The 20,839-nt window shown below is 45.1% G+C and overlaps 1 protein-coding gene across 1 annotated transcript in view; it reads right to left on the reverse strand.

Moving 5' to 3' along the window:
• The window catches only part of arhgef4 (Rho guanine nucleotide exchange factor 4), an 81,760-nt gene that overhangs the window by 30,121 nt on the left and 30,800 nt on the right, over positions 1 to 20,839 (reverse strand). The window contains exons 2-5 of the mRNA XM_022766769.1: positions 12,790 to 12,941; positions 3,603 to 3,782; positions 3,271 to 3,471; positions 1,001 to 1,180 (exon numbers count right to left, since the gene is read on the reverse strand). Of these exons, the coding sequence (XP_022622490.1) occupies positions 1,001 to 1,180; positions 3,271 to 3,471; positions 3,603 to 3,782; positions 12,790 to 12,941 (713 nt within the window). The remainder of the gene's footprint in view (positions 1 to 1,000; positions 1,181 to 3,270; positions 3,472 to 3,602; positions 3,783 to 12,789; positions 12,942 to 20,839) is intronic.

Consider the following 20,839-nt stretch of genomic DNA (forward strand, 5'->3'; position numbering starts at 1 on the left):
TCTGGACTCTGGATTCTGTTCTGAATTCTGGATTCTGTTCTGAACTCTGAACTCTGTCCAGAATTCTGGATTCTGTTCTGAACTCTGGATTCTGTTCTGAATTCTGGACTCTGTTCTGAACTCTGGACACTGGATTCTGTTCTTAACTCTGGACTCTGTTCTGGACTCTGGATTCTGTTTTTAACTCTGGATTCTGTTCTGAACTCTGAACTCTGGACTCTGGACTCTGTTCTGAACTCTGGATTCTGCTCTGAACTCTGGATTCTGTTCTGAACTCTGAACTCTGGACTCTGTTCTGAACTCTGGACACTGGATTCTGTTCTGAACTCTGGATTCTGTTCTGAACTCTGGATTCTGTTCTGAACTCTGGATTCTGTTCCTAACTCTGGACTCTGTTCTGAACTCTGAACTCTGGATTCTGTTCTGAACTCTGGATTCCTTTCTGAACTCTGGACTCTGTTCCAAACTCTGTACTCTGGATTCTGTTCTGAACTCTGGATTCTGTTTTGAACTCTGGACTCTGTTCTGAACTCTGGACTCTGTTCCAAACTCTGGACTCTGGATTCTGTTCTGAATTCTGGATTCTGTTTTGAACTCTGGACTCTATTCTGAACTCTGGACTCTGTTCCAAACTCTGGACTCTGGATTCTGTTCTGAATTCTGGATTCTGTTCTGAACTCTGAACTCTGAACTCTGTCCAGAATTCTGGACTCTGTTCTGAATTCTGGCTTCTGTTCTGAACTCTGGATTCTGTTCTGAATTCTGGACTCTGTTCTGAACTCTGGACACTGGATTCTGTTCTTAACTCTGGACTCTGTTCTGGACTCTGGATTCTGTTTTTAACTCTGGATTCTGTTCTGAACTCTGAACTCTGGACTCTGGACTCTGTTCTGAACTCTGGATTCTGCTCTGAACTCTGGATTCTGTTCTGAACTCTGAACTCTGGACTCTGTTCTGAACTCTGGATTCTGTTCTGAACTCTGAACTCTGAGTGACTCACATGTTCGAGGAAACAGCAGCCGATCTCACTTAGGTGCGGCTGCTCCTTGTTGAACTTCTTCTCCAGTCCCTTCAGGAACTTCCTCTGGAACCGGTAGATCTCCTCAATGTTTCCGAAGATGGTGCGAAGCTGCTCCTCAGTGAACATGTCCGTCCTCTTACGGCACTGTTTGATGTAGCCCTGATGTAGAGAGACAGGATCAAAACCTGCAGCTGTGAGACTGTGAGACTGTGAGACTGTGAGACTCTCTGAGACTCTGTGAGACTCTGAGAGTCTGTGAGACTCTGTGAGACTCTGAGAGACGCTGAGACTCTGTGAGACTCCAAGAGACTCTGAGAGTCTGTGAGACTCTGAGACTCTGTAAGACTCTGAGAGTCTGTGAGACTCTGTGAGACTCTGAGAGACTCTGAGACTCTGTGAGACTCTGAGAGACTCTGAGACACTGTGAGACTCTGAGAGATACTCTGTGAGACTCCAAGAGACTCTGAGAGTCTGTGAGACTCTGAGACTCTGTAAGACTCTGAGAGTCTGTGAGACTCTGAGACTCTGTAAGACTCTGAGAGTCTGTGAGACTATGTGAGACTCTGAGACTCTGTGAGACTCTGAGAAGACTCTGAGAGACTCTGTGAGACTCTGTGAAACTCTGAGAGACTCGAGACTCTGAGACTCTCTGAGACTCTGAGAGACTTTGACACTCTGTGAGACTCTGAGACTCTATGAGACTCTGAGAGACTCTGAGACTCTGTGAGACTCCGAGAGACTCTGAGACTATGTGAGACTCTGAGACTCTGTGAGACTCTGAGACTCTGAGAGACTCTGAGAGACTCTGAGACTCTGAGAGACTCTGAGAGACTCTGAGACTCTGAGAGACTCTGAGAGACTCTGAGACTCTGAGAGACTCTGAGAGACTCTGAGACTCTGAGAGACTCTGAGAGACTCTGAGACTCTGAGAGACTCTGAGAGACTCTGAGACTCTGAGAGACTCTGAGAGACTCTGAGACTCTGAGAGACTCTGAGAGACTCTGAGACTCTGAGAGACTCTGAGAGACTCTGAGACTCTGAGAGACTCTGAGAGACTCTGAGACTCTGAGAGACTCTGAGAGACTCTGAGACTCTGAGAGACTCTGAGAGACTCTGAGACTCTGAGAGACTCTGAGAGACTCTGAGACTCTGAGAGACTCTGAGAGACTCTGAGACTCTGAGAGACTCTGAGAGACTCTGAGACTCTGAGAGACTCTGAGAGACTCTGAGACTCTGAGAGACTCTGAGAGACTCTGAGACTCTGAGAGACTCTGAGAGACTCTGAGACTCTGAGAGACTCTGAGAGACTCTGAGACTCTGTGAGACTCTGTGAGACTCTGTGAGACTCTGTGTGACTCTGTGAGACTCTGAGACTCTGTGAGACTCTGAGACTCTGAGAGACTCTGTGAGACTCTGTGAGACTATGTGAGACTCTGAGACTCTGTGAGACTCTGTGAGACTCTGAGAGTCTGTGAGACTCTGTGAGACTCTGAGACTCTGTAAGACTCTGAGAGTCTGTGAGACTATGTGAGACTCTGAGAGACTCTGAGACTCTGTGAGACTCCGAGAGACTCTGAGACTGTGAGACTCTGTGAGACTCTGAGAGACTCTGAGACTTTGAGACTCTGAGACTCTGTGAGACTCTGTGAGACTCTGTGAGACTCTGAGACTCTGAGAGACTCTGAGACTCTGAGAGACTCTGTGAGACTCTGTGAGGCTCTGAGAGACTCTGAGAGACTCTGAGACTCTGAGAGACTCTGAGAGACTCTGTGAGACTCTGTGAGACTCTGAGAGACTCTGAGAGACTCTGAGACTCTGTGAGACTCTGAGACTCTGAGAGACTCTGTGAGACTCTGTGAGACTCTGAGACTCTGAGAGACTCTGAGAGACTCTGAGAGACTGTGAGACTCTGAGAGACTCTGAGAGACTCTGAGAGACTGTGAGACTCTGTGAGACTCTAAGACTCTGAGACTCTGTGAGACTCCAAGAGACTCTGAGAGTCTGTGAGACTCTGTGAGACACTGTGAGACTCTGAGAGACTCTGAGACTCTGTGAGACTATGTGAGACTCTGAGACTCTGAGACTCTGTGAGACTCTGAGAGTCTGTGAGACTATGTGAGACTATGTGAGACTCTGAGACTCTGTGAGACTCTGGCAGTCTGAAGAGAGTTTCCCATGGTAAAGGAATGTGTTTACTGGAGTTGCTGTATGACAGTGATCATGTGATCATGTGATCATGTGATCCCGACCTCACAGATGTCCTTCAGGTGCTTGATGTAGTCTCTCTCTGTGCTCATGATCTCATTGATGACGTTGGTCCTCATCTGCTCTTTACAGGGTAAACCGGGTCCCAGTAACAGGCCCAGAGTCGCCTTGTCCTCCTCCCCAGACTGCGCCTCCTCCAGGTGGGCCAGGTACTCCTCCATCGGCTCGTCCTGGTTCACACGCAACTGAGGACACAGGTGAGAGTTAGACATGGTCTCCTACACAGACATTTGATTAACCTCGTAGCTCTGATGCTAGCACATTATAGAAATACTGGAACCAGGTCGAACATGTCATAAATCACAGTTCGTCTCACCCGCACGAAGCTGGCAGGAAACCAGCCCTCGCTGTCCATGATGCGACCCCACCACCACTCCTTGTTTGTGGCGTCCACTACTTCGATGACATCACCGGCCTTGAAGCCGAGCTCCTGGTCGTCCATGGTGACATGGTCCCAGAGCGCCTCGGCGTACACCACGCTCCCATCACTGATCAGCTGCACAGGAGGACACAGGAGGACACAGGTCAGGAGTCTGTTGACTTCTGGTCTCAGGACCTGACACAAGCTGAGCTGTGATGTCATGACTGCAGAGGTACTGTTAGTCACGCAGTGAAGGTCAAAGGTCAACTATCAGCCACTAAATGGCTCAGGATGAACTTCACTGTTGTAACACGACCTTTAAGTTCAACCATTTCCCTTCTGATAAATTATGACCTCAACAGGTGAGACTGGAGGCTCAGGTGCAGCTCTGACGTCTGTCATGTGACATGTGTCATGTGACCTAGAGGCTGAAACACGACGTGATGAACAACTTTCAGTTCAGGTGCAGACTTTAAACTCTACCGGTGGTTTAATACCAATAATAATAAAAACAATAATAATAATAATGATAATAATAATAACAATAACAATAACAATAACAATAACAATAACAATAACAACAACAACAATAATAATAATAATAATAATAATGATAATAATAATAATAATAACAATAACAATAACAATAACAATAACAACAATAATAATAATAATAATAATAATAGGTGCCTTTCAAGGACTCTTTACAGCCACAGTAAAAGATAAAGAGCGAGCACAAGGTATAAAATACAGAATAAATTAGAATAAATGTCACTGCATAAAAATAAATATGATTTAATGCTATATCACAGCAGACATGCCAGACAGTTATTATTGCCGTTTAAATTTGAATTATCACTTTAACCGTGGTTAATCACTGTGATTAATCTGACTCATGTCATGTTCTGCACGTCATCAGACAGTTACAGTCTCCAGACACACAGCAACAACGTGGGTTTGTAGTGTGTCAGTCAAAACATGGACAAGACAGTGACTGTTGCTCCGCAGATTTCTCAGCCATTAAAACCTTTTTAGATGGTTAGTGGATATAAGAGGGTTTTTAAAAGTGTTAATATCTTATTATTTTATGTTTAAATACAAACATTCACCTGGTGAAATGATTTCAGGTTGTTTTATTACTTTTTTAACATTTCAGCACATTTTAACACCACTGTGATAACACTGATAACCATGATCATTTCTGTCACTATAATCATATCAAATGTTTCATCTCCAGTTGTTTCACAGTCATTATAAAAACATTGATTATAGCTGCTTTCAAAATCCCACAAAACGACCTCCTCTCTTGACTTGAATCTGTCGTCCCAACGAGAGAAAGAGAAACAGCTGACTCCATTAAAGCTCCATTAAAGCAAACAGCTGAAGTGTTCAATAATCAGGAGACAACGTGTTAGCCTGTTAGCCTGTTAGCCTGTCAACACCGGTGCATTGACAGAATCAGTATTATATATGGCTCTGGATCACAGAGGTGTGTTCAGGTATGATGTGGTTTCAGCACATACATCACTGCAGCACCATCATGACATCTCAACTGACCGCAGACCGAGCACAGACCGATACCGACACTCAGGTCTACAGACCAGCAGGATCTGGTGTTACTGATGAAGACACTGCAGTGGTCATATTTCACACCGTCTCGTACACAACCCCCAGTTTCACTGCGTCATCACAGCCTCAGGCTCCACACAGGCCATCCACTACGCTGCTCAGTCCTGCAGAGGGAAGCAGATCTTCTGGACCCCCCCCCCACCCGCAGGAGCGTCTCTGTCAGGGACAGAGGACACGGTCTGGACGTCTTTCACACCACCTCACAGTCGTTTCATTCCTCTCTACGTGATCTGGCTCTCAGCTCCACTCATTCATCATGGCGACGAAGAAAACAGATGATGTGGCTGTTGCTAAGCAACACACCCACACCATCTTGCCTGTGTGCTGCCTTTCTCTCCAGATCCCTTTTGGCTCTATGACACCACGATATCCTGTCATCAAAGGTTATGATAGTAAACTGTACATCACCTGAGCGTCAGGACAGTGGTCACTGCCCCCCCCCAATACTATTTAATGTTTAATATTTTCAAGATTTAATGTAAATCTATGATGAAAATGTTCTCTTGCCTCTTCAGGCCTCTAACTGATTAAAGTGAAAACAACCTGAGGAGGAAAAACAACCAGCTGTGCTGACAGTCCCACATGGACGTCATTAACCACAGACTGACATCAGCTGCTTCATTTCAAGCCTTTGACATGTAAATTCAGCTGGTGCATTCAAGTGACGCTCTGAAGAAGCTCTTTGTAACTGAATAAAGAGGGGACAGTTTAAGACGACGTGTCCCAGTGTGAGACAGAAAATTGGTGGGTGGGGGTGAAGAACATGAAGCACCTGACCTGCAGTAAGTGACTCATTAACATCAGGAGAACAAAGAGAAACACCAGCAAATGCAGTTTCCTACAGACGCAGAGGAACATGAACGTCCCACATTTCAGCCACCTAATGAATCTAAAGTCAATATTCACCTTCATTTCACCTGTTTCTTAATGAGCTCTACAATTTATTTCACCATCCAGCCTGAAGATTTTTTTTCCACTTAATTTTTTCTCTGAGATTTTAAATGAATCATTTAAGTTTTTAAGTTGTTAATAGAGAAACAATAACACCTTTAACAACTTAAACTGTGAACAACTCTCGCTCTTGGAGAACAGACAACTTTAAGAGAACTGCATAATAGAATTCTTTTAAATATTTTTTTAGTGGATTTTAATGTGACAGCTTCTTGTTTCACCTGCAGGACTACAGCCTCATACCTGTGAGTATACTGATGTTACAGGTATGAGAGCTGGAGGAGGCGTTCGACAGAGAAGAGAGGGAAAGACGAGCTGCTCAGCTTCTCTGTTAAAGTGGAACACAGAACATCAGGGCCTGAAGTTATCAAACTGCTAAAAGTTCAATTTTGGACTGAATGTAAAGATAAAAGTCAGAATCCTTCACATTCACACCAACTCACTGAAGAATAAAATCTATATATCACATTTCTTTAGACTAAAAATGTTTTTAAATATCAAGGACCTTCAAAGGTGAAGTGAAACATGGATGAGGCTGCATCAACAGCAAAGTAACCGGGGCAACAGTAGAGGTCTGTCTCTGATGAACAGTAACACCTGGTTCAACCTTTATTAATGAACCAGTGTCAGTTTAGCTGCTGATAAACTGCTACACTTAGTATACTATACTTTAGCATCAGCAGCTAATGTTAGCGCAGCGTGTCAGTGATGAGGAGCAGGTCAGGGGTCAGAGGTCAGAAGTCAGACCAGCACATGAACTCTGTGTGTTCAGTCCTGGTGGAAGTTGTGTGTTGAGAAAACAATCAGCTGTGGTTTTCTAAGAGCAGAGGAACAGGGTCACCAGAGGGTGTTACATCACCTGAAACCCTGAAACAACACACACACACACACACACACACACACACCACACACCAACACACACACACACACAACACACACCACCACAACACACACACACACACACACAACCTTAATTACCAGTCCTGAAGAGACCGGGTCATCCACTACACACAACACACACACACACACACAACACGCACACAACACACACACAACACACGCACACACACACACACAACACACAACACACACACACACAACCCTCTATTACAGTCCTGAGGAGACCGGGTCATCCACTACACACAACACACAACACACACACATACATACACACACATGACGTACAGTGTGTTGTGATGTCGACGTGTTTGTCACCTGTATCATTTTTAAACGACTGAAACATACCTGGTTAATTTAGCTTTTACTTACAGTTGTTTATGTTTCTATTATTTTTTCTCTTGATTTCCATGTTTTCTCTCCCGTTCTTTTATATTTGTCAAATTATTATAATAATAATTATTATTATTATTAATATCATTATACATCCTCTAGATATATATAAATATGTTTAGAACATATATGAAATACTCATTGTAAAATTTGTGTATGAACATATATTAAAAATATTCATATGATGAATTTTTATATGGAATAAGATGTGACCATATATGTTAATGATATTTAGTTTATTAAAACAACATACATATGAATCTGTATATATATTTATATACTTATGTTTTACTAGACATGTCTCACACTCCGGGGAAGTGTCTCAGACTCATGGACTCTTTATTATAATAACATTAACAGGCTTTGGGATGGATATGTATTTATATAACAATACAATCATACATACATAAACATATATATTTATATGGGCTGGATGTATACAGTCTGTCAATATATGAAATTGTTACAATTTCTAAAAGGTTTCATATATATTTTTACATGTGTGTTTATCTCATATGTACATATGTTACATTAGTGTGTATGTTTGAGATGTTTATTCCTCTGAGTCCCAAAAACAAACACTGAGTTCTCCTGTTTGAATAACGCTCGACCAGCTGTTCCATCATTATTATTATTATTATTCTAATGACTTTAATATGACAGTGTTTAAAGGTTCATGTGATCAGCAGGAACCAATGGGCTGAGAGGAAGTGACGGACACACACAGAGTGACACAGGCCGAATCCTCCAACCTCCACAACCTGGTCCATCAGATCTGCTGAGACCTGCACGACCAAGACCAGGACCAGGACCAGGTACTGGACCTGGACCAAGATCAGGACCAGGACCAGGACCAGGACCAGGACCAGCACCAGGACCAGGACCTGGACCAGACCACATCACACATGTTCCTGAAGACACACACATGAACACACCACCCGCTCTCACACTGAATGATCTCCCCTCTCCACCTTGTACCTGAGATCTGCTGCTGCCATGTTGGACTCCCATCAATCCCAGCAGCCCCCTCCTCCACAGGGCAGTCCTCCTCCTCCTCCTCCTCCCCCTCCTCCTCCTCCTCTGCTTCAGGCTCCTGTGTTTCAGTTTATCGGCTTCTTTCCTCCATGTAGAAGTATGTGTGTGTGTGTGTGTGTGTGTGTGTGTGTGTGTGTGTGTGTGTGTGTGTGCTCTACTGGAAGGCCAGCAGGAACATGAGCACCACGTTGATGATGATGAGCAGCATCATGATGAAGAACACCACCACCTTCTGGGTCTCTGGGGGGAGGTTGCAGCGCAGCATGGTGTTCAACAGTCCCATCCTCTGCCTGCTCCACCTCCCCGAGCCGCTGCCGCGAGCCATCAGTCCCCTGGCCTCCTCCTCTTCCTCCTCCTCAGCACCGCCGCCCCTCCCCCGTCGCCTTTCCCTCAGCGCCGAGCCCCCGCACCACACGGCGTCGCCTCGTCCCCCCGCCGCTCTGCGATCCCCGTCTCCGTCCTCCGGCGCTGCTCCCGTCCTCCGCTCGGCTCTGGCGCTCGCCTCCTCTGCTTCTCCTGCCACTTTGGCGATGCCCCGCGTCGCCCCGGCCTGCCCGTGGAGGCTGGGAGCGATGTGTGTCAGCGTGTGTGGATCTGTGCTCTGTGAAGCTGTGCTACGTGCCGAGCACCCCCCCCCCTCCTCCTTTACTCCCTTTCTCCTCTTTGAGGAACAGGCACCTCCCCTCTCTCCTTCTCCTTTCTGTCTCCCTCCGATCCGTCTCCTCTTCTCTCTCTCTCTCGGTCAGGATGTCAGGATGAACGACGGAGGACGAGATGCTGCATCTCTCCGGTTCATGCCTCCTCGTCTCTTCCTTCTTTTCTCCCTCCGTCCTCCTGCTCTCCAGCTGTTGTTCTCTCTCTCTCTACATATGCTCAGACGTCTCTACCTCTGAAAACAGGCCATTTGTTCTGCCCCTGGCGTCTTTCTCCTCTCCTCTTCTCTCCCTCCGTCTCTGCCCACCTTCTCTCTCTCTGTTAAAATGGAGCCGGGTGTTCTGCCTCATCCATCCATCCACCAGGATCACCCTCTTTTCTTTTTTTCCCTTCCTTCTCTTCTTTCCTTTTTTGTGTGCCCACCCTTGCATAGCCGGTAGCCAATCAGGATGTGGAATGTGTCAGCGTATCCTGGATACCGGAGTAGCTGAGGCAGGGCCATAGCAACCTCTGGGAGGGTGAGAAGAGGGGGGGTGGGGTGGGATGAGAGGGACAGAGGGAGGGAGGGGTACGATGGAGGCCATGCAGAATAATGGATGGATCTCAAGGGAAATATTGTGTGTGTGTGTGTGTGTGTGTGTGTGTGTGTGTGTGTGTGTGTGTGTGTGTGTGTCAGGTCTTTTGCTGCAGTCACATACGTTGACATTGATCTACAGATTGATGATTTTTGATGTTAGAACCAAAGAAAAGAAATGAATCACTTTGTTCTAATGAACGAATGAGCTGACGATGGAAATCTGGAATAATTTAATTCAGTAATTTCTTGTATCAGCTGATCGTTGTAGTTTTTATAAACGTTACTCAAATAGGAGGAAGTGCAGGTGTTGGAGACTATTTTCAGTGGCGGATGAATACAGATCCAATATGCAGTGAGTATTTCAATGGAATTCAATCCAAATGTATTTATAGAGCATATTTAAAATATAATATATAAAATATAAACAGACAACGCAAACAGGCTGGTTGTAGTGCAGGGGATTAACAGGTCTGTTTTAAAAACAAACTGTAGAACCTTAAAATCGATTCTAAAACGAGCCAAGAGCCAATGAGAGGCCAGGAGAGAGGTCATGTGATCTCTCCCCCTGGAGCCAGGCAGGACCAGAGGGATGTAAAAGCTTAAAGAATCAGGACTGGGGTATTTACCGACTGATTTCATGTTGAAGAAGAAAACATGAAAATGTCTTCAGCTTGTGTTAAACACAGACCTGGTTCCAGCCATCGAACCAAAAACACATTCAACAAACCAGAGACTTCAGGACCAGGGAACAGGAAGTGATGTCATGTGACTGATGTCCAGGTTTTAGAATCATTCCTGCAGAACTCTATTAAGTCGTATATAAAGCTGTACTTATATAAAAATGTATTTGGTTCTAAAGCGTCTATCATAAAACAGTTTTCACACCTGTAATTAAAAACATGCAGAAGAAGTCACAGTGCTTCTTTCAGCTTTCAGCTGTTTCTGTTGACATTCAGCGCTGCAGGGGCGGAGCCACTGTGAAGCCTGGCAGACAAAACCCAGGGCTAAACTGTGCAGAGGAAAACGACCTACTGCCTGAGAAGCTCTTCGCTGTGAGATCATCATCATCATCTCCTCTGTGGTCTTGTGTTGTGAAGGACGGTCGGAGAGGAGACACTGTGTGTGGACTCATGATGAGTCACTGACTAATGGCTCTACAGGATTTCATGCATGTGAAGACGCTGCTTCCCATCGTGACCCGACCTGAGGAGGTCAGTGAGCCACTGATTTCCCAGGTCGCACCTCTCCACAGACCTGAACTCAATGTGCAGGTGGAATCACCACAACAAACAAAAACAAGCTCCGCCCCTTCATCTCCACACGACACCACAGATGAAACAACAGAAAAATAAAAACCTGAGGAACATTTTCTAATTGTTTATGTCCAACCAACAAAAGCCCAAAGATACTGAGTTTACAGTGATATAATGAAGAGAGAGGTCTTTACATCAGAGCAGCTAGAACCTGAAAACACATTCAGCTCACACCTGTACACCTGTACACCTGTACACCTGTATGAGTGTCAGCAACGGAGCAGCAGGGACAGAAACCACTCATCACCTCTGTCTCCACATCACAGACTCCATCCTCCCACAGGATGGCAGCAAAGGGCCGACTCTGTCTGACACCCAGAGAAGAAGAAAACTGTTGCCTGGATATCTGTTTTGATTGGCTGTCATTCTTCACTATCGGCCAATCAGAGTGAACGCTGCAGAGTGAGGAGGAGAAGCAGAAGAAGATAAGTCTACCTGAAGGGTTTCATGTCTGAGCGCAGCGACAGGTCGTTACCTGCTTCATGAGTCGAGTCTGGAAGGTTCAACATCACCCAGCTGCAGCTGCATGTATCAGTGCGGATCAGTGTATCACTGTGAGTGCACTTATCAAGTATCTCCTCCACCGAGAGGTGCATTAGCAGAATCCAGAGCAGGTATCCATGACAACCAAATAATGCAGCAACCTCAGAGCTGGTTTTTACGTCCTCTCAGCCAGAAGGCAACGAGAGCCATTTTCAGTCTCTGCTGTTTCTCTCTCTCTCTCTCTCTCTCTCACACACACACACACACACACACACACACACACACACACACACACACACACACACACACACACACACACACACACACAGAGTGATGTTTAGGGACAGGCAGGTTTATGTGAAAGTCTTTTTAATAATGGACAACAGTGGTGTGGAGCTTTTCCCTCCCAGCTGAGGAGAGGAGAACCTTCCCTCAGTAACTCTGCTCTGACTCCATGTTGTTTGTTTCATCGTAGTTTTCTGTGATTTATCACATTGAGTCTGGAGAGATCAGACATCTGCTCTACTGTCATCACTGCTGCTTTACCAAGACATCTCCACCTAAACCAGGTGGAGATGGGGGGGTCGTGGATGATCAGGGTTTTAACATGACCCATTTTAAAGCCTCCAGTATTTAACACTAGAATCACTGTCTCCACCAACAGGCACCTTACAGGAAACATGGTGTTGAATAATGACCAGGAGAACATTATGACGTCACAGTGAAGTTGACCTTTGACCTTTTGGATATAAAATGTGATGGACATTTGAGTTAAATTGTGTCATGATTAGCAAATTAATTTGAGTTATGGAAAAAAACGTGTTTTGTGAGGTCACACTGACCCTGACCTTTGACCTTCAAATTCTAATCAGTTCATCCTTGAGTCCAAATTAACATTTGTCCCAAATCTGAAGAAATTCCCTCAAGTTACTGAGATATCACATTCACAACATCAAGACGGACGAGCTGATAACATGATGTCATTTAATGTGGCGCCCCCCAGTGGTAGAATCAAAAACATCACACACACTCACACCAGCAGAAGAGGAGCAGCTGCTCTACTCTCTCTGCGCCGGTCAGGAGCTTCTGACCACAGACCTGCTGAACTCAGGTGAACTCAGGTGAATATGACGTCACCCAGGTGAACCCAGGTGAACCCAGGTGAACCCTGCTCACCTGACCTTAGAGACCACTCCTCCACATCACCTACCTCATTGATGGCTAGCTGCTCCCCCCCCCCTCCTCCTGGGTGTCCAAACCGATGTCCAGAGCTGCGAAACTCTTCATACAGCAGATCCTCTTCACTTCCCAGCTCGTCTCCAAGCCCCGCCTTCTCTGACGCCCCGTCAGGAATAACCACGGCTGGGAGGGAGAGGGAGGTAGAGGAGAGACAAAGACAAGAGACAATATGATAAATAATGTGTTGACTTTATTAATTGTTCAGCCTGAAACTGTGTCATAAACTGATATTTTTCACCACAGGAAACACGATCAGGTTGGGTTCAATGACCTACACACACACACACACGCACACACACATAAATACAAGAATTCACTGCAGAAGAAGAAAAAGTCTGTCTGAGTTTGTTTGTCCCAGCAGCAGTAGAGACAGACAGGTCTCCTGTCAGGTGACAGACAGACAGGTCTCCTGTCAGGACACAGACAGGTCTCCTGTCAGGTGACAGACAGACAGGTCTCCTGTCAGGACACAGACAGACAGGTCTCCTGTCAGGTGACAGACAGATATCGTGCCAGTACACAGACAGACAGGTCTCCTGTCAGGACACAGACAGACAGGTCTCCTATCAGGTGACAGACAGGTCTCGTGTCAGGACACAGACAGACAGGTCTCCTGTCAGGTGACAGACAGACAGGTCTCCTGTCAGGACACAGACAGACAGGTCTCATGTCAGGACACAGACAGACAGGTCTCCTGTCAGGTGACAGACAGGTCTCCTGTCAGGACACAGAGAAATAGTCTCCAGTTTGATGTGAAATAAAACAATATTCTCAGATGATGAATCAGTTCTAACCACATGATGATAAACTGTCAATGAAAATCAGTTCTTCATTTTAAAGTAAATATATAAAATTTCTGCTTTTCCCCATTGACTCCATCACTGTCCAATGAATTTTTTAAACAGTATTATAAATCAAAATCAGTAAATTGATTATTAAAATGATTGGCAGCTGAAGCATCAGTAAACAGAGAGGACACTGAGTCAGAAGAATCAGCCTCTCCATGAACCCGTGGTGCTCAGGAGAAAAGTGTGTCACTGCTGTTACTTACAGTGACAGAGCAGCTGAGCTCGGGGGGGGGGGGGCAGACACCCCAGTGGCTGAATGTTACTGTGCCAAAAAACAACAGAGCACAGAAACATCAAACACAGACTGACATCATGTGACAGCTCGTGTGAAGCTGGACAGGCCTTTAACTTCCTCATGTGTGAAACAGACAACAACCATGAGTGTCATCAACGAGGCCCCAACTTTATTTTCCTCTTCAAATTATCACCACGTTACAAAGCTCTACTCCAACATTTGTTCATATACGAGAAAACATTTTAGATTTTTCATTATTGTGACTTTTTGTAATAAAACATCTGAACACTCAGCTGTTCTTCCTCAGCTCGTCTTTGAGCAGAAAACATCAGAAGGAGCGTCTGAGAGTCGAGTGACGAGCGACTTCAAACATCATTGGAAACCGATAATGTTCATTAGCGCTGCACAACTAATGAAAATATAATCTAAATCTCAATATGGCCATGTGCAATACTCAAATCACAGCAGCTGTAGTTTTTTATATGAAGGTAAAATGTGTCTAATTGTTGTTCATTGTTAGCATTAGCATTGTTAGCACCATCAGTGTTGTGAAGCTGCAGAGACGCTCTGACCTACAGATCATGTTCTCCAGACGCAGAGGAACATGATCCAACAACAATCACATCTTCATCATTTCATATTTTTCTCAGTGAAAATGAAAATTATCATTCACACTGAAATCACAATATCTGTCCAAATATTCTCAATATGATTGTTTTGCATATTGTGCAGCTCTAATATTCATTAATTATGTTTTAGTTTGTAGTTCAGGTTCAATCTCAACTGTCGTCTAGATGCAAATATATTTAACAAACTGATATAATATCATTGTTTCATACATGAGCATCACTTTATAAATACCTAGGTTTCATACATGCATTTAGTACAGGTAACCATGACGACACTCTCTGAGCAGGCCCCTCCCTGCAGGAGCCTGATAGGTGGAGTCTGGTCATCAGGGAGATTCAGCTCACCTGGTGTGGCTGCAGCCAGTCTCTTTCTGTCTCTCTTTCTGTCTCTCTCCCTCTCTCTCTGTCTGTCTGTCTCCCTCTCTCTCTCTGTCTGTCTCCCTCTCTCTCTCTTTCTGTCTCTCTCTGTCTCTGTCTCTCTCTGCCTCTCTCTCTGCCTCTCTTTCTGTCTCTCTTTCTGTCTCTCTGTCTGTCTCCCTTTCTCTCTCTCTCTGTCTGTCTGTCTCCCTCTCTCTCTCTGTCTCTCTCTTTCTCCCTCTCTCTCTCTCTTTCTCTCTCTGTCTCTCTCTCTCTGTCTCTCTCTCTCTCTGTCTCTCTCTCTCTCTCTGTCTGTCTCCCTCTCTCTCTCTCTTTCTGTCTCTCTTTCTCTCTCTCTCTGTCTCTGTCTCTCTCTGCCTCTCTCTCTGCCTCTCTTTCTGTCTCTCTTTCTCTCTCTCTGTCTCTCTCTGCCTCTCTTTCTGTCTCTCTTTCTGTCTCTCTCTGTCTGTCTCCCTCTCTCTCTCTGTCTGTCTCCCTCCCTCTCTCTCTCTCTTTCTGTCTCTCTTTCTGTCTCTCTCTGCCTCTCTTTCTGTCTCTCTTGCTGTCTCTCTTTCTCTCTCTCTCTGTCTGTCTCCCTTTCTCTCTCTCTCTCTCTGTCTGTCTCCCTCTCTCTCTCTTTCTCTCTCTCTCTCTCTGTCTCTCTCTCTCTGTCTCTCTCTCTCTGTCTGTCTCTCCCTCATTATTTTCAGATTATTTTCAGATAGGTTTTTGAGTCCTAACTCGTGTTGGTCTTCCCTCCTCTGTCCAGCCTGGAGCCAGGACATGATAGTCAAGTTGTTATTATTATTAAACGTGGTTCAATAGTTTTGTCGACATTAGAACTGGTGTGTGTGTGTTGATCCAGTGACAATGATCACTCTCACTCCTGCTGTACTGAGCTGCTGCAGACGAAGCTCAACTTCCTTCAGGGATTATATTACAGACATTTACAGTCTTTCACTGAACTGTGAGCAGCCGCCTCACGGCTCCCTGTCAATGACTGGTAAGTCGTAACCATGGAGATCTTTCCCATCACCGCCTTCCTACATGAACAAACATCATCCATGGCAGCACAACATACCAGGGCGCACAATGGGCACATCAACACACAGGTCTGTTGTTCCTGACAGTCAGAAGAATCAGTCTAATTTTAGACTCTGATTTAAGTTTCCCACATCAGCAAATAACCAGGACAGCTTTCTTCTGCCTGAGGCTGTTTTTAACTCAACAAGATGCTGAGAAGGAGATTAGAAACTGTGACGCTGTTTTCACTTCTGAAAAAGTCAAGTGAGAAACTTCAGATAAATCAGAATCTGCTGCTGGACATTTGACAAAAACAAAGAGGAGAGCAGATTCCTCCTCCCCACACGCCACTGAGTCCCTGTTTCTTTAAAACTCTCAGAGGTCCGGCTCTTACATCACTGACAGTCTGTTGTTTCATGTCCCTCCACCAGCCCTGACATCGTCTACAGCAGGGCCTCCAATATACACCTGGGGAGGGAGCTCCACCCACTGTGCACCTAAACTGTGGAACAACCAACAGGAAATATTAAGGGGTGGAGTCAGTCGAGATTTTTAAATTATGACTGACATACGTACCTGAACATACCAGCGTTGCTTTTAATTAGCACTTAGAGTTGTTTTAATTTTATTTCTGATTTCTGATTTAATTTTTTCTCTTGAATATTTTCCCTGTTTTAACTCCATTTCTTTTATATGGGTCAAAGCACTTTGAGCTGTATCCTGTGTATGAAAAGTGCTGTATAAATAAAGTTTATTATTATTATTATTTTTCTTTGTGATAACAGGTTTGAAATGAAACATCCTCCGTCTGTGTGAAGCAGCTTTCTTCCTCCTCTCTTTCCAGGAGCGTTTGAACTCACTGGCTACCTGGCTGAGCAGCTAAAAATACACTTGCTGTCACACCTCATCATAGGCGTCACCCTCAGCTGCCTCACCGACAGCTGTTGCCACGGAGGATGTATCCGTGGCGACAAATCACCGTGGAGACAGAGAGAGTAGTGAAGGAACACATAGAGCCCCCGGGCGACGAGGAAGAGATGCACTTAGAAACAGGACTCAGCACAACGCACAATGAGATGCAGTAGCTTGGGGGGAGGAGGGCAGGGGGAGGGGTGTATTGAAAGTGAGTGGGGGCTTTTTTCTCTGCTCAGTAGGCACAGACAGTAAACATCAGTCAACATCTGGCACAGAGAGCTAAATACACACAGCAGCTTCTTACAGATCATGTAACATCGCCATCACTGGAACCAGCGAAGTGGCGGGGGCCGCCCTCAGGGGGGCAGTGTAGGACACTGTGACTGGTCGTGTGATGCTGTACAAAGATGGAGGAGCTCCAGGGACCGACTGGCCTTTACTCAGACGCTGCAGTCTGGATTACAGAGGAGGGACGTCAACCAGCAGATCCACATGATGAACTGGGGGGGTCATCCAGACCTCAGCTCAGCTTGAGTCTCATATATAGCACCCACAGACATTCAGTCTGTCCACAGAGGCTCCTGAAGGCAGCACAGTGAAACAGTGAGGGGGCGGGGCCAAACATTTACTGTTGTTCATTGCTGCCTCCAACTTCCTGTTCATTAGAATACAACACACACACACACACACACACCACTTATCATCTAGAATGCATGTGTGTACTGTATACATACACTACAGACGGCTGAATATCCTCTCAGAGCCAAACACATACATCACTGTGTGAAGGCTTTAGTCAGTGAGAGTGAAGATATTCTCAAAGATGATGTGATGAATCGTTTGTATTGATCACTTTTCTTCAGTGTGGAACTAAAATACATAAAGCTGTTGCACAGGATGTCCAGCACGGAACATTCAAAATAAAAGTTCACAACAAAATCCACAGTCTCAACAGTTTGGATGCAAACTTCATCAAGCTGGTGCAATAAAGCCCAGTGTAAATTACAGTCATTAACTGTTGATATAGTTTTCATGCAGTCGCTGACGGCTCAGGGTCATTCTCACTCTGGACCACTGCTGAATAAACACACTTTAAAAACCAGGAAGTGAACAAACTCTTTCACAACAAAGTAATACAAATACTTAACTGGTTTCTCTGTTCCAGTCCTCTTTGTCTCAGGAAGTCTCTTATAAATCCTCTGATCAGACGGATATTCACCTTTTCATTAAAGTAAAACTGGCCATTATCAGAGAATGATATTTTCTATAGAAATATATTTCTATAGAAAATATATATCTATTTTATATGTAACCATATATTTTTTAAATATGTAATTCCATATATTTAAAGAAACATATATGTTCTGTTGCTATCCACAGTGAACAAAGCCTGGTGGCTGGCTGCAGTGCAGGTCATAAGCCCCGCCCCCTCCAATTTAGTGGATGGTTCAAACTAAAAAACACAGGTCTTCATGTTTCTGATAGGTTTGGCTTTAATTACATATTTGATGTTATAAAAAAGGGGGTGTGATGTCATGATTGACAGTGACACAGTATGGGCGGGACCTTGATACCGTGGCTCCACCCCCTGATTGCTACAGCACAGACGCAGTCATGAGCCCAAGATGGCAGCGCCTTAATCCCGGATGTTTTGGTTTCATGTTAGTACAGAGGGAGGAAGAGGAGGCGTCGGCCATCTTTATAACAGTCACTGACACTGAGAAGTCAAAACTTAATATTCACACCTCACGTATTTCTTTCTGCTTTAATATTTTATATTCAGTGAGACTCTGCCATGAATGTTAGCATGTCACAGTGACATGAGAAGAGTTCTCTGCTGTTCTATCATCATCATCCTCATCATCCTCTTCATCATCCTCATCATCCTCATCCTCTTTATCATCATCCTCCTCCTCATCCTCTTCATCCTCATCATCCTCATCCTCTTTATCATCATCATCATCATCCTCATCCTCCTCCTCATCATCATCATCATCATCCTCATTATCCTCCTCATCATCATTCTCCTCATCCTCATCATCATCCTCCTCCTCCTCCTCATCCTCCTCCTCATCATTCTCCTCATCCTCATCATCATCCTCATTATCCACATCATCATTCTCATCATCATCATCATCATCCTCCTCATCATCATTCTCCTCATCCTCATCATCATCCTCATTATCCTCATCATCCTCCTCATCATCCGCCTTATCCTCATCATCCTCCTCATCATCCTCATCCTCCTCATCATCATCGTCATCATCCTCATTATCCTCCTCATCATCATTCTCCTCATCCTCATCATCATCCTCCTCCTCCTCCTCATCATTCTCCTCATCCTCATCATCATCCTCATTATCCACATCATCATTCTCATCATCATCATCCTCATCATCATCATTCTCCTCATCCTCATCATCCTCCTCATCATCCTCATCCTCATTATCATCCGCCTTATCCTCATCATCCTCCTCATCCTCCTCCTCATCATCCTCATCATCATCATCCTCATCCTCCTCATCATCATCGTCATCATCCTCATCATCCTCCTCATTATCCTTCTCATCATCCTCATCATCCTCATCCTCCTCATCATCATCGTCATCATCCTCATTATCCTCCTCATCATCATTCTCCTCATCCTCATCATCATCATCCTCCTCATCATCCTCATCATCACCTCATCCTCATCATCATCATCCTCCTCATCATCCTCATTATCCTCATCATCCTCATCATCACACAGAACAACATCTATCTGAGGAGCAGCAGCTTCACTCACAGCAGAGAGGAACTAAATTCTATTGTTTACTGTTTGTTGCTTCACTGGTCAGACTGTCCTTGAGCCAGAGTGTGTGTGTGTGTGTGTGTGTGCGTGTGTGTGTGTGTGTGTGTGTGTGTGAGAGAGAGTTTGGACTGTAGCATTTAATCATTCTGAGCCTCTGGATGTGGGTTAGCCACATTAGTGGATCAGATTTGTCTGCATAGAGAACATTCAATACTCACTGGCATGAAAGTGTGTGTGTGTGTGTGTGTGTGTGTGTGTGTGTGTGTGTGTGTGTGTGTGTGTGTGTGTGTGTGTGTGTGTGTTGATGGCTGAGGAATTCAAGCGTAATGGTTCCATTTTCATTAGATGTGTGTGCTGCGGCGTGGCACGTGTCTACCAGTAGCACGTGGAGTGGACAGTCTCACAGCACCCTGCCCTCAACATCCAGTCGGCCTGAGAGAAAGTGGATGGTTAGATAACAGTACCGAGGGGGGGGGTGGACTAGCTGCCTAGACAGGGAGGTGAATATAAACACAAACTCTGTGTCTCTCTGTCCCTCACACACATGCTGTAGCATATTGACAAGGCAGAGTTAAGTGAGGTGGCGGAGTGTGAGACAGCCCTTAATAGGTCCCTGATGGACCCCCGAGATGAGAGGCCAGCCACTCCACACAGAGGAAGAGGGTGGGTGGGTTGGGAGGAGGGNGGGGGGCGGAGGGGGGGGGGGGGGGGGGGGGGGGCTGTACCTCAAAGAATGAGCCTGGAAACATTTCATGTCTTTTTTTCATCAAATCTCCTGAGCAGAACCAAAGCAACATGAATACTAACAAGCAGTGTGTGTGTGTGTGTGTGTGTGTCTGTCTGTCTGTGTCTCCACTGTTGAACTGAAACTATTAAAAACATGTCAGTGGTCCACCATGAACACAGTGTAGTTTATTTACACTGTCCCACATTCACCGTCCTCCTGCCCCAAATACTCACCAGAGCACCAAACATGTTTTAATCTGCAGCTGAGTCGTCCTGAACCAACACACCGTTTCCTTCTACACACACGACATCTACAGCTTCTACCTACAGTCACTTCCTCCTGTTTGACTGGTGCTGACTAAAAACTATGTCCAGCTGTTTCAGGAAATAAAAGATAAACAATTAAACTATTTATATTTGTATTTGTGAGGTGTTATATCCAGTCTAAAGGTATGTGTTTATTATATTATATATTACAGATTACATTATATTGATTG

Source organism: Seriola dumerili, unplaced genomic scaffold (genome assembly GCF_002260705.1).
Source record: "Seriola dumerili isolate Sdu_G_001 unplaced genomic scaffold, Sdu_1.0 BDQW01001040.1, whole genome shotgun sequence".
In the NCBI taxonomy this organism is placed as follows: domain Eukaryota; kingdom Metazoa; phylum Chordata; class Actinopteri; order Carangiformes; family Carangidae; genus Seriola; species Seriola dumerili.